This window comes from Dysidea avara, chromosome 8 (assembly GCF_963678975.1).
Source record: "Dysidea avara chromosome 8, odDysAvar1.4, whole genome shotgun sequence".
NCBI classification, from domain to species: domain Eukaryota; kingdom Metazoa; phylum Porifera; class Demospongiae; order Dictyoceratida; family Dysideidae; genus Dysidea; species Dysidea avara.
In genome coordinates, this window is record NC_089279.1 from 7,365,678 (window position 1) to 7,380,430 (window position 14,753).

At 36.4% G+C, this 14,753-nt stretch overlaps 1 protein-coding gene across 1 annotated transcript; it reads right to left on the reverse strand.

Moving 5' to 3' along the window:
* Window positions 1–9,513: 9,513 nt before the first annotated feature.
* Window positions 9,514–12,615, reverse strand: LOC136264357 (transient receptor potential cation channel subfamily A member 1-like). The gene is made up of 2 exons (XM_066059082.1): window positions 12,522–12,615; window positions 9,514–12,429 (listed from the first exon to the last, which is right to left on the reverse strand). The coding sequence occupies exons 1-2, from the start codon at window positions 12,543–12,545 to the stop codon at window positions 9,736–9,738; spliced, it is 2,718 nt and encodes a 905-aa protein (XP_065915154.1). The 5' UTR covers window positions 12,546–12,615; the 3' UTR covers window positions 9,514–9,735.
* Window positions 12,616–14,753: the final 2,138 nt, after the last annotated feature.

Here is a 14,753-nt window from a genome sequence, read left to right on the forward strand (position 1 = left end):
ACTTATTTTACTTCCTCGCCCACACATTTATTTCTATATGCAACTAGATACATTCTATAATGTTTTTATCCTTTCATGTGTTGCTTTGCTCATTAGTATTTCATATTTTTTTGCTTTTTTGTGGTTATACATATTTGCAGTGTCTCAGAGCGTACTTTTATAAATTGTGGTTTTCAACAAATTTCACAGAAAAATCAGTAATCTGACTTTACGATGTCATAAAACAAAAAATAAAAAGAAATTTACAAAACCCCAGCTACAAATTTTAGGCATGTCTATCTCCTTTCAGAAAATAATGAGTATATGTAAAAACTTTGAAGTATGTGAAACAAGATACATTTTTTCGAAACCCTATGAAAATCACAAAAATCACCATAACTTACTTTTAAAACATTTTTTTACAAATCTGGCACTACAAACTGTCGGGCTTGATGAGACCTTTCATCTACTAGAAAAGTATTGAAAAACTCAAAAGTATATAGATACGAAAAAACCAAAAACCATAAATATACCATTTGCGAGATAATTGTGGTTGTTGCCATGGTAACCTTTGTACAAATATGTACAGATACATGAATATAACCATGTGCAAAAAACAGAATTAAGATGTGTGGTGTATGTCTCAAGTTATAACCAGAAACATGAAATTTAACTTTTTGGAAGTACATGCCCGGTTGCACTATATGAAATTTACACAAAAGATGCATCAATCTATTACCTTTCAGGCCACTTCCAGTACTTGTAGCTGCTTTAGAGTTTCCCGCCAAATAAGAGAATCTGAGCAGTTGGACGAGCGAAGTAGTATCACGAGTGCTCGACCTCAAAATGGACACAGACCACGATTGGAGTCCAGAGACGAGATTACAGGGCTGTGCTGGCTCTTTAGTGGCTGATATGTAGCAAAATCCATAGAAAAACGTCTGGCCAACATTATCAGGCCGTCCACCAGTAAACCACTGGTTCTTGCCAAGCCAAATCCTTCACAAGGCCTAAAACTGCCACTCGAGCTCTACACACCACCCAGAAAAGACGTCTGTTGAAACCAGCCTCGAGTAGCTTGAGTGGTACTGAGTGTCAAAACTACTGGTACAATAGTTAGGGTTTCCAACTCAAAATGAGAATGTGCTTCCTTTTGTTGTTTCTGGAGATTTTCATACAGACTTACCTTTAAGATAAAGTAAACAAGTGTTAGTTTGTTATTGGATTGCTTGTAGCATTTAGTGTTAGCATTATTTAATGTACAAAAATATCCAAAAAGTGGCCACGTGACCAAAATACCATAATAGCTACATTGGACAGCCTATTTGAAACTCATTGTATTTTAAGGTGATCTAAGTCACAATTAGCATATTACATACCTCAATGAAGACCTCTACATTTTTTAGTGCTATAGCACATACTGTATAGCTGTATAATCGGATTGTTTGCCACGTGACCAGTTTTTGGATATTTACAGTTAAAACTGCACTGATATTGAAAGCAACAGACAGTTTAACAATAAATTGGTGCTTGTTTTTATCTTAAAGGTCAGTCTGTGTGAAACGAACCAGAAACAATGAAAAGAGCTAAGGAATCATGCTACTTTCCAGTGGAAATCCTATATTATAAGAGTTTTGGTCATGCACGTAACCACTTTTTGGATATTTACATGGGTTAAACTTATGCTGATATTGAATGTTACAAACAATTAAATAACAAATTAGCGCTTGTTTCATTTATCTTAAAGGTCAGTCTGTGTAAAAATATCCGGAAACAACAAAAAGAAGCACCTTCTTGTTTTGAGTGGAAACCCTACAATAGTGTAGCTATCCACTGGAGGTGTTAGTTTGATTTTACCTGATGTGTGATTTCAGTGGATCAGTTTTGTAAAATCTTGTAACATATGTAGGGTGCTGTCAGTCATGTAAAAACTACAGGAATATTGGCAAGGTTAGGTTGGATCGATGCAGAGGAAGTTCTAAACTCAACTCTTGTGGCTTTTTGGTAAATGCTTAGACCAAGATATTTCACACTTTATTATGATGAAGCAGTAAAAATGTCTTAGTTATGTAGATAGGAGGAAACTGTTTTGGTCTAAATCAAATGTTCCTCTTTCCTACAATGACAAGAAATATCTTACTGATAACACACAAAGCAAATGTGTAGCTCTTGAAATTCTGTTCAAAATTAATTTGACTGGCTTCCTAATCTTGCGTGCTGTTTATATAGAATGGACTCAGGGGCGGATCCAGAGTTTGGAAAGGGGGGGTGTACTTTGCTGAAAAGTTGAAGAACAACAAAAAAAAAGGTTGTAGCAATAATGGCTGCCCTTTACCAAATGTATTTACTATAAAATGTATAAAGATCCTTGTTCATAACTTCATAGTTAATCTATACTGCCTCATGAACACTGTGACTGCTTTATTAGAGTGACTGCTCTATTAGAGTATCTCGATCTTGTATACAATTTTTTTTTAAAAGGGATGAAAGTAGAGGGGTGGACACATGCCCCCCCCCCCACCTAGATCCGCCACTGGAACTCTTGAACTGATGGCCTAGTAAGTCATGTAAATTAGGTGAACGAACTTAAAAATCACAATTTGTATGTACTCTCTGCAATACATTGAAGGTGTTACTTATGTTTTGTTCATGAAAAAAGCAGTAAGGTGCATGTCTCTTTTTATTATTCTTTCATCTAAATTGTACAGAATTAGATGCACCAAAGTCATGCTAAGTTTCAAAAACAAAATGTGTAGATGATTGTACAGTTCAGATGAACATTACCAGGGATGAAAATTATTGGTAAAATTAGCTGCTACATATGTTGGAATTTAACATTGACTTGCATTTTGGTGCATGCATAATAAACAATATTATTGAGGAAACAGGCCATGCTTGATAGAGTGGACTGCTGGGAAGCTGTCTAAGAATCAAGGAAGAAGCAATGTGATATAAGTCTCGTGTTATACATTAATACTGTTCTATAGTTGTAAGGTACTACAACTAAATGTACTTTCAGCACAGCAATTCAAGTTCTAGCATAATTATTAGAACTAAAGTACATTTATGATCAATTTTAGTTCTAGAACTAAAGCTGAACTAAAATGCTTACAAATTTGAAAAACTTAACTAAGTTCAAGAAGTACATAGAACTAACTAAAAGGTTTCATGTGATCTGTTCCTTTTACACGATGGAGATTGCTGCTATTTAGCACCATTGGTACCTGTATGTGATACAGTGCCTAACAGTGTGTAACATATTCTGCTAATTTAGCTTTGTTCATATGCATCATGGAATTTTGTGCTACTGTAACCTACCAGAAGGCCTGTAAGTCAAGTGACTGGGGTATCAGGCTATAATTGCCTATAAAATTCTTACTGAGCCTGCATCAATGGCCTTTGGTGTTTTCTTCTGAGAGAGGTTGCAAGAGCAAAAGAAATTGTTTAATGGTTTATAACCTTGAATGGGAAGTGTTCTTGTACAGGATTAAGAAAAACGTCCAAATGTAATCTGAAATTTACTGTTGGAATAGACACAGGTTTACTATAGTAAATTGGCCATAATATAACTAAAATTGGCCCCAGTACTAATAATAAAACTGCAGTTGACTAAAACTAAAGTTGACTCTGGGTACTAGGACTAAAATGAATTAGGAGTGCTAAAATTGTTACACAATACTTATACCATTTGTCAAGAAAAAGCTTGGTGATACAATTATATATCCCTTGTCCACTTTGATGGTGTATATAACTTTGGTGTTTGCTGGATTACAATGAATCCTATGCCACTCCATCCTTTGACTGGATTGGAGCTTGGTAGGTGCACACAAAATCATGCCATCATAGGCAACTTAAAAATAATGCCTTCAAGGTATCATAATATAATATAGCACATTAACACTGTTTCTGAAGTTAGTGATAATTAATGTGGGTGAAAATGGTCACAAAAAGATTCTTGTGGGAACTTTTCACTCAAGGAAAGAAAAATCCTACTAGGTTTATTGCAACAAAATGTTTAGAAGAGGTAAGTTTAAGTTTCATGGTTCAAATCTGGCTGCACCACACAAAAAGGGTCATGCATCAGTGTAGCTACAACTGAGACAACACCTATGGTGTCTGGCTTGCTAAGAAGGCAAGATATCAAAATACTGTAATGGAGTGGTCAGATAGTCCAATGCAGCAGCCACATTATAAAAGAACAGCCATGTATGACTCACCCTACTTATTGTGGCTCTGGTTGCTATGACCTTATGAAAACTGAGGCATTGGAAAAAAAACTATGCAGTTCATATGCCATAATATATACATACCAAGGAAAGAATTGGCTGTGGGCAAGAGTTTTACTGAAATTGTTTTTGTAAACACATTTGTGTGTACATGTATGTGTACCAACGTTGAAACCGGGTCACTACTGCTGACCCGGATGACCCACTGACCCGGATGTGACCCGGATTAATTAAAGCCGAGACGTGTTTCGGCTAGTCTCGGGTGAGCGAACGAGTCTACATTTTGAGCGTTCGATTCGTGTTGAGTAAATATTGCAACTTCACCCTAGCTGTAGGTTGAAGACCAAAAAAAAAAAAAAAAAAAAAAAGGTCTTCACCTACTGACAATAGCTACCCCTCACCATAGATACCCTCAGTTTCGTGCTACATACTGCACTTACTAACAAATAGGCGTGGCTGAGCATATGTTGGTAATGCGATAAGCGGGCGTGGCTCACGAAAGAGCTACGCGATAGCGTTTATAAGTTCCACGTCGTCAAACGAACAATTTCGTTTCTCATGTGATCCAATCCGGGTCTGATTGTAAACCGGGTCAGACCCGGATGACCCGGAGAAAGTGTGACCCGGATGACCCAACCCGGTTTCAACGCTGATGTGTACCACCCATTTACTTATTATATGTTTTCAAGGTCTTCAAACACTGCTTGTTGTCCATAAACAACTGTTTAAGTAAGGGGTCTATCACCACCGAAAAATTGTGTGTAAAGATTCCAATTTTTTTTACCAAGATTACAGCTACATATATCAAAATTTGTATGCACTTGGTTAGCTTCCAGGCCAATTGGATCACTGGCAAAGCCAGAAATCTGTACAAACGCGTTGAGATGCATTTACACTGCTTTGTCATGTCTAAAACAATCAAGTGCTATTCAGAGTTCTGACTGCCATTAGCTTTCAATATCTTTCATGGTGTGGTAATCAAGAGAACAGTCATAATAGCAGTCCCTCAATTTATATTGACTGTACATAATTGCATATGAATGGATCGCACACCAGTCAATTCCCTTAAAATTGCTTATTGTATATGTGTATCTTTTCCACCTACATATGCATAGTTAAGACTTCCATTTCTCTGACTAGGAACTCCTTCACTTGAACTCCATTCAACTACTCTAATAGAATGCACATGCAGAACTAAGAAATACTCTAATTAGACAACCATTCTTTATTAGTGGGATAGACTACCAATACTGTGAGGAAGCATTACTCTTTTTTGCCTACTTTCTGAGCTTGAAGAGCACATTACTGATGTAATGTCTAGTTTACTTTCTGACTGCAGTTTAAGTTAAACACAACACATCAGATTACACACTTTGGCATGTAATGCCTTAGTAGTATACAACACAGCTTGGAGGGGAGGGTATCAGGATGCAACATGCATGTCAAACATCATACACAAAATGTGTTTCTTAGTCAACATAATTATTAGCACACATCAATCAATAGGTTTGGATGTAGGACTGTGACAGCCAATAAGCAGTAGCATGCAGGTATTCACATTTAATACATTAATTGGTCTTAGTAACAGGCACATTTTTGTGCAGATACAACAAGTTACTACTACTATAGTCGATACGCGTTCACCTGAGCCCCTGCCAAATATAGTAATATCAAAGACGTGAACATGTGTTGGTTTTGTACTGGAATAAGTATGTTGTAGCGCGCCTGAATCGTCACTACTAAATGTATCGGATATTTTAAAGCCTCATAACTGGCACTTGTTCTTGCACATATCAAAGCATTTTTTAATGAACAGTTCTGGTGTTTAAAGGGCCTCACAGCACTACTAAATGTTTGGGCAGCTGGTCCATGTACAACAAGAGTTAATAACAAGAAACAAGGGCTCGGTCAGGTGAACGCGAACCGACTATATCACAATCACTGAAGCAATTATCAGATATGTCATTACAATCTCTGAGATTACATAATTTCAAATAAGGTTTTCTCCTATGGGTTGCAAACCTTTTAAACAGTTGGTGTCAGTCCTTGACATAATTGACTATCCACTAGATTTGCAATAACAATTTTATGTGGTTACCCTCCCTCATAGAGAAATATCTTCTATAAACTAACTCCTGCTGAATCGTTCACACTCTCATTAGGTACTATATAATCCAGTAGCTATAAGCTGCTTTAGATAATTATGTAGGAAGACCAGTCAGCATTATTCATTATTACATGCATAGTAGCTATGGCTCACAAAGAACAAGTGATGCCATTAATCAGTTACTCTTTTAGCTGGCAAAAATCAGTGTAGTTCAGGTTGAGTGCAGCTGAAGTTCAGGATACCAGGTGTTGTGGCTCCTTACGCACATACTAAGATTATTTGATGCTTGAGGATCAGTAATCATTGGGTCTGGGACTTTTCTGCACATTTGACAGGATTTTCGTGTCAAAATTCTGCTTCCCTGCCAAATGTTTGCAAGAAAGATTGAGATACACTAATTGAGCAGGCACCCACACTAACAGAACAGTCATTTTTAAAAGCTGTATCTAGCTATATACATAATTATTTATTTGCAAAACATATCTAAAATACTGTCTCAGAGCTTTAAATTTGTGTCCATACCCCCATGCATGACATCCATATCTTGTTGAAGTTATTATACTGTGAAATTAATCTTTCATTGTCAAAGTTGGGCCCTCCACTCTTTGGCCTACTCCACCATTCCTGTTAACTGCATTTTCAGACTTTAACTTAGTTGTTGGTCCCTAGCACTTCCAATAAAAAATAATTATAATGCATATCATTAGAAACATAATTATCATTTGGTTGTCAAGCACTAAATCAACACAAAGTAACTGTTGACACAGAGACAATACGTGACCAGATTTTGGAATATCAGCTTTAATGTCATGCGCGAAATAATTAGAAATTCACAATTCACTGTGTTACCGTTAAGACAGTTTGGCACCTGTTAGATTATTTCTCAGAGTTTGTAGTAATTCAAGGTACTGACTAACAATTGTAACCATTGTAAAGCTGATAATTATCAAATGTGACATTAAGATTGATTTCCAAAATCGGGTCACATATTATGGTAAAACATGTGGTGATAATGTTTGTGTGTATGTTCTGCCACATTCACCACATTAACAAGTATACTATTAGACACTATGGAAGGGATAGCAGTGGTCAGTGGGTAGATATCACTTAAATGTCCTGCTTGTAATGTGCTATATCACACTCTCACATATAAACTTACCCGTTGCCATGCCGAGTATAAGAAACATAAACACATCGATGGCTCATTTTTGTGGGATATTACGTATCACAACACAAGATACGTACTATAAATTGTATACAGTAGTATTGGCGCATGACAATGTCATCAGTTGACTAATCAAAAACTTAAAATCATGCTATCAAAAGATGCTGTACAACCATGTGCACAATCCACAATATCTTACTGTGGATATACGTGGCCACTGTCACATTTTATAAACTGATGGTGGGAGTAATTATAAGTAGTGTATTAATGTAGCTACACTATCATTGCAAGAATAACCTTCTAAATATCATCACAGCAGCTAACACATTATTTTTGCCTTGACTAAACAAATCATTTCCACTAAGATAATATAGTAATGTGATATGGTGAAACTTGTCTTTCAACCACCTATATAGGAAGGCCACCCCTCTAATAAATGCTAACTTGACAATTTTATACAATAACCTATTTGTCTAAAACAGTCACCTATACCTAGGAATTTTTACTCCAGTGTGACTGGTTTAGATACATCCCACTGTATAGAATGTGCTTTTGTTAACCAGACTCCTTATCCTTTAATAATTTGTTACACAGCTTAACACACTGTGAAGCCTTCCAAACTATCATGCTGTTTATTTTTCAGGGTAAATGAGTCATGACATTGTACAACATTCCTATTGAATTGGTCTCACATAGTCAGACTATAATGTTATTACAAACATACTGTAAAAGAGAAACCGTGTAGTCTGGTCATGCAAGTCTAACAAAGGTAGCTACAACTAGAATAGTAGCCCTATGAATTAGTAGGAGTTTGTAGTGATGATGGAAATAGCTAGGGATGTCCTTGATTCCTTAGTAACATGCAGGGCTTATCTGCCCTTAGGACCTCACTTGTTCATAGCTACTACCTTGTCCCATCTAACAACTTCACATCATCTAGTGATGCCAACTGATTAATAAACTCTGCAAAACTGAAAAGTAAGAAAGTGCTCCTATCTATCCACCATCATCCACTTTTCATTGATATCTTGGGTGTATGGGGTCTTGTGCATTGGCAGTGTCCTGCCATACAAATATGGAAGTGCAACAAATTATAGATGTATTGGTACTAAAACAACACATTACAGAAATAATAGTAACATACAAAAAATTAACAATACAATTAATTAAAAGAAGATTTAAAATGTGACAGACAGTCTAAATCACAAAGCGCAGTGCATAATTCCCAGATTACTGCTCAAGAAGAATTCCAACATGTGCCTAAGTGTTTAGGTGATTGTCATGATATGCAGAGAATGCATTGACATTTAAAGTGTATAGAGTCCCTTATATGCAAAGGCATCTGTAAACAAGTTACTAGTGGCAGCTTTTCCACAATTCTTGACAAGATAGATTGCATAGTTTGTGAATTCCTAACAAGATGCTACATGGTTAAGTAAGCCATTTTTTAAAAAATATCTTAAGGTGTGTATTGTTATCAGTCATACATTGTACTTCAGTACATAAACTAGAAGGAATATGATGTGTGGGGTTGCTTATAATTAGCTATCCACTCAAGTATCCTATATAGCATTGTTTGTAATTGTCATCATATGCATGGCTTGTGGTTATATGTACATAACAGCATACCTGATACTAGCACATAAGCAATGAATCCAGAACTATATTCAACTGTACAATTGAATATAGTCCTGGATTCACTGATCAGCTGATAATTAAATCTTTTAATCTGTCAACACTTCACTTGCCATGAGGTACTGCCACCACCTTCTATGAGGCATTAAACAGTCTTTCTGAATAGTCCAACTGTAGAAGAATTTCGCTGCATGACTTATAGAGCCTTCTTGTACAAAATTTCATTGGGTCAACCAATACTACAACTAATACAACTAATGGCTTTGCTTTGTACTCTAAGTGTGCATGTGTACAGTGTGCGGGAGAAGAGGTATGTGGTGGGTTGTGTTATCTCTTCAATATCACATTACGCATTCCACTGACAATTCATGTTATGGTATGTATGTACCATAACATCTGACTATTGATCCAAATCATTTTGTACAAATGAATTAATATAAAAATATGAGATTATATCATTGCAAATTACAGCTTTTGTTTTTGTGACAACCACAATGTCCATACAATAGTAAATTAAACTGTACAGAAAGTTAATAGCTGATGGGCATAAAACACGTCCTTGTTCATATGTTCAAATATGATATGCATGTTTGCTGTTTCTGTGTTTGCAATTAAGATGTAGTTCACTTTTTTAAAAGCTGTTCCATTAATAACTTTTGATGCTTTAATACTGTTTCAATTTGACGTTCCATTGCCTTAATACGATAATGCATATCTTTCTGCTTGTTGTCTTCATGCTTTTCTTTTATTTCTGCATGCCCACTGTGTTGGAAAGGTGGTGCAAATTTAGATACTACAAAATTCCAAAGACTGTATGCTCTATCAGTCATGGAAACTGATCCTGTAAATTTGTAAGATTTTGGAACAATTGTTTTTTCTAGGAATTTTGGAATGTGTGGATCCAACTCAAGAAACAACCGTATTTTTAGCTTTGCCTGATAGAGTAGTGCATCTTTTTCAATATTTCCAATGCTGCCAACAGCAATTCCAATCAACAAACTGCTTAGTGCAATTGTAAGCACAACAGTCAGCACTAATACAACAATGTATGTAGTTCTCCTGTATTCGAAGGAATCTATCCCTTTTTGCCAGTCTGTTTCTTTCCGCTCAAGTAGGAAAAAATTAAAGCCACGAAATGCTGCAAAGAATGTGTTATAAATTGATATAATTGGATCATTGTATCCAACTTCTTCTCCAATTAGTATGTAAATTATCAAGCCAAATCCTATAACGTAGTACAATCCAACAAGCAAAGCTTTGGTAATCCTTATCAGTAAGTCATAAAACATGATAGGATACAAACCAAATACATCAAAGTAACGAGTGAAAAGATTTAGAGCCAACCAAGCACACAAGAGAGCAGGCATTGCAGCGAGCCATATTGTAGGGTTACTGATTATGAAGATGGCAGTAAAAACAACTGTGCAAATTTCAGTAAGCGTATGGAACCAGTGGACAACGTATGCTTTCCTTTGTCGAATATAGGAGATAATTTGACCAACTATCACTATGATATAGGCAAGGTTAACAATCAAGGTGATTCCTTCAAGGCCATCTGTTACACTGTCAAAACAGAACCCACATGATTTTTTCTCCACCATCTGATTACTACCAGTTACCTCTGAAGTTGCATTTGCCTTGTAAGTCATTAGTGGTCTGGGCGGATCAGAAAATGCTACCAATGCACTCAAAAGAATTGTGAGTAGTGCAAGTAAACTAGCTCTGATTAGGATGTATACTCTACCATACTTTCTCCATTTTAGATTCAAGAAGGTTAGCAGCAGCGGATGTACCAGAAGATCATTTCGATCATACTGTAACATTTCATTGATCACAATTAATGGGTTGGCATTGTTTTGATTATGGACTGTAAACAGAAGATAGATGTAGTAAAAAATAAGCTGGTACCATTTACGATTGTGATCATGACGAAAGGTGCATGTGCTTTCTGTTTGATTTAAAATATATTTAAACTTATAATTCTTCCAGTAACCTGGATCATTCGGATGCAGTTGTGCGGAAGTGATGCTATGGTCCATCACAGCCTGGGCAACGTCTGGAAGTGTATGAATAAGATGAATCATCGGAGCTGGATGAATTGGTGAGATCAAATCTAAGCACTCTTGCCACCTCTCATGCTTAACTGCAACCATCGCCACAAAATTATCTCTTCTGAACATGGCTATGTCAAGAAAGCTAGCTTGCTGTGCATTGTGAGTAATTGGAACTCCACTGTCAAGAAGAAGCTTTACAATTGCAGGATAACCGCTTGTAGCAGCTAAATGCAAAGCAGTGTCGCCGTTCTTTGTGACTAAATCTTTTTGAAATGGGTGTCGCTTTAGTAACTTTGTTGCCACATTTAGGTGGCCACGAAAGCATGCATAGTGAAGAGGTGAATAGCCATCTTTGGTGCTAACCACCAACCCACCTCTATCTAACAACCTTATCACTTGTTTTAAGCTTCCATGTTCTGCAGCATCATGCAGTGGAGTGTGTGTCATATTGTCACGATTGTTGATGAGATACAAGGCATTTGGTATCTCAAGAATATGAGCCAACAAATTTGTGTTGTGGGTAATAGCTGCAAGGTGGATAATGGATTTTCCTTTCTTGGTGGTTGCAGAAATGTCGATACCTAGGTCTTGCCTGTTCAATAATTCTTCTGTTGTGTCAAAGTGACCCAAACTTACTGCCAGAAGGAGTGGCGTGTAACCTTCATCATCAGGATCAGCAATTATTTCAGATATCTGTGGATGGTTGAGAATCAATTTGATTGCATCAATTTTATGGTATTTGACCGCAATATGAAGTGCATTTTGACCTCTGTTATTATTAACACAAGGGTCAGCTTTTGTAACTAATAGTTCTATTACTTTAACATCTCCCCCATTGATAATGGCAGCATGAAGTGCAGTGTTTCCATCGCTGTCATGTTTGTTCACATTGGCTCCATTGTCAAGAAGAGATTTCACAAACTCCGCATGACCAAACATTGCTGCTTTGTGTAAAGCTGACTGCTCAACATCATCACCTGCATCAACATCACAACCTTTAGTCACCAAAAACTCAACAATCTCTGTTCTGTTTTCTATAGATGCATGATGAAGTAGAGTAAACCCATGGTGGCTTTTCCTACGTAGCTTTGAGTGATCTTCAACTTTCTCCAGTTCGGTGAGCTTTCCTTCAGCTGCTAGCTCTTCCGTAGAAGGTTCTAACACCCTTCCATCTAAAGGTGATAAAATTTTTGGAATAGCTTTGTATCTCTCTTTTAACTCAAGGCCAGCAACAGAGTGTCTGTGTCCATTCATGGTTCTCTCCTGTGGTGATAGATGCCAGTATTTTTGAATAGCATATAATATTATACATACATGCAATAGCAGACATCAATACTACAGTATATTACTCATACCTTTTGATTTTCTATATCACTCATATCATATGATTTTCTTGGATATCTATAGGTAGAAGTACGTAATTACACAACTATTGAATGTACGTATACATAGCCTATACTGAACAGTGCAGAATTGTTCACTAATTTTATAGCAATGAAGCGGTATAACAGCGTTTAACCATTCTGGGAACTGATGATACAAAAATACCAAACTGTAACATTTTTGCATGGATGAAATTCAGTACAGGAAACATATCATCTGAAAGGTTTCACATAGCTCTGTTGACCATAAAGTACTCATGTCATAGCCCTGTAATACATATATATGTCTATTTATACAGAGTAGAGTAGTACATTTACTAAGCTGCTAGAGTGTGGCTTAACTACATGCCCTTTAGAAATCAGTAATGTAAACACACCTCATTTAAATATTGAAGGCTCAGCATGTGTAGTACAGTGGAGCCTCTCGTATCCGGATAGTCTGGTACATACTACTATCCGCATCTCAGAAATGTCCGTAACTATGAAACGCATGCTAATATGCTGAAGTAAATTAAATGCTATTATTGCTGTCAGTTTGTACTATACAGTTTAGTGGGCAGAGGAGTAAGTCACTACAAAGCATTCATGGTCACTCCTCTGGGCTGCAAAAGTGCATTATCACCTAGCAACCAGTGGTAGTTATTATTAGTAGAATAAACAGCAACCTTTAGGCTCCCTCCTTGTGCTTTCATCTAACCCAAACTTCATTATTTACGTTAATTTGGGATGTCTGGCAATGGAGGTGCCCAGATAAAGAGGTCCAGATAAGGGAGGTTCCACTGTAGAGTGGAAGATTGGAAAAACTCACGTGAATGGGCTGCTTGTTATTTGGCACATTAAACTTCCTAGCCATTCCAAACTGGTCACTATATACTCCATCCTCAAAGTAGTTATACTTTTACAAATCAAGGACATACTTTTTGATTGGCTTATTGTTTGGCACTCCTAACTTCCTATGACCATTTTAGGTTTGGCCACTGTGTACACTCAACTGTAACATTGAGGTTGTGTATGTCTGTTCATCTTTGATAAGTTTATAACTGCTCAGTTACAGTTTGTTATATATGGAAATGTAGTCCCACATTCCTGATCAATAGGTATGCACAATTGCATCATTGAAGCAGAAAAACAGATTCATGAGTGATGGTATTTAATACTATAGCTATGCTTGTCAGTTACAGTGACAACCATTCATACCACAATACCTACGTATATTGACTGATCAAGCTTAAAATAATAAACATGTTGGGTGCTGTCAGTCATATAATACTGCAGGAATATTGGCAAGGTTGGATACAGAGAAAGTTCCAAACTCAACTCTTGTAGTTTGTTTGGTAAATGCTTGAAGCTGAAGGACTAAGATATCTCACACTTTATTATGATGAAACAGTAAAAATGTCTTAGTTAGCTATGTAGGAGGAAACTGTTTTGGTCTGAATCAAATGTTATTCTTTCCTACAATATAGAGATATATTGATAACACACAAAGCAAGTATGTAGCTCTTGAAATTCTGTTCAACGACTGGCTTTCTAATCTTGTATATTGTTTATATAGACTCTGACCAACAGTGTTGGGAGTAATGCGTTACTTAACGCATTACTTATGTAACGCGTTACGTAATATTATTACTTTTGTGGTAACTAAGTAATATAACGAAATACAGTATAAAACAGGTAATATAACTCAAGTTACTTTACTAACATATGTAACGCGTTACCTAAGTAATACAGTTACTGTAACGAATCTAATATTACATAATATTATTACTACAAGATACGAAGTTACTAATCTCGTTAGTAATCTACTGAGTAACGCCTAGCCACAATGAAGTAATGAAACCTACTGAATGAAGCTTACTCAACTTATTTCCAAGATTTGCACATTGTCCAGCAATGCAATCATGTCACGTGATAAGGTGGTAGTTTCACATGTGACAGCTTAAGGCTGTGGACACAAAGTAATATAATATGTAATATTATTATAGTTACTTTACTTTATGGGTAATATGTAACTATAACTAAATAGTTCAGTTGCAAGTAATATGTAACTAGTTACTTTTACAAAGTAACTTTCCCAACACTGCTGACCAAACATTCAAACTGATGACCTAGTAACTCACTAACACAAGCCACCCATTTTTGATGTTTATATCTTAGATGGTGTTAGTTCCACAGCCTTGGATTTACTATCACAAGTTCCCATGG

Bases quoted from the DNA above. Each gene is read 5' to 3' on its own strand.
- LOC136264357 (XM_066059082.1), bottom strand. From the start codon at position 12,545: ATGAGTGATATAGAAAATCAAAAG. The intron at 12,430-12,521 runs GTATGAGTAATA...CTATCACCACAG, and splicing joins GTGATATAGAAAATCAAAAG to GAGAGAACCATGAATGGACA.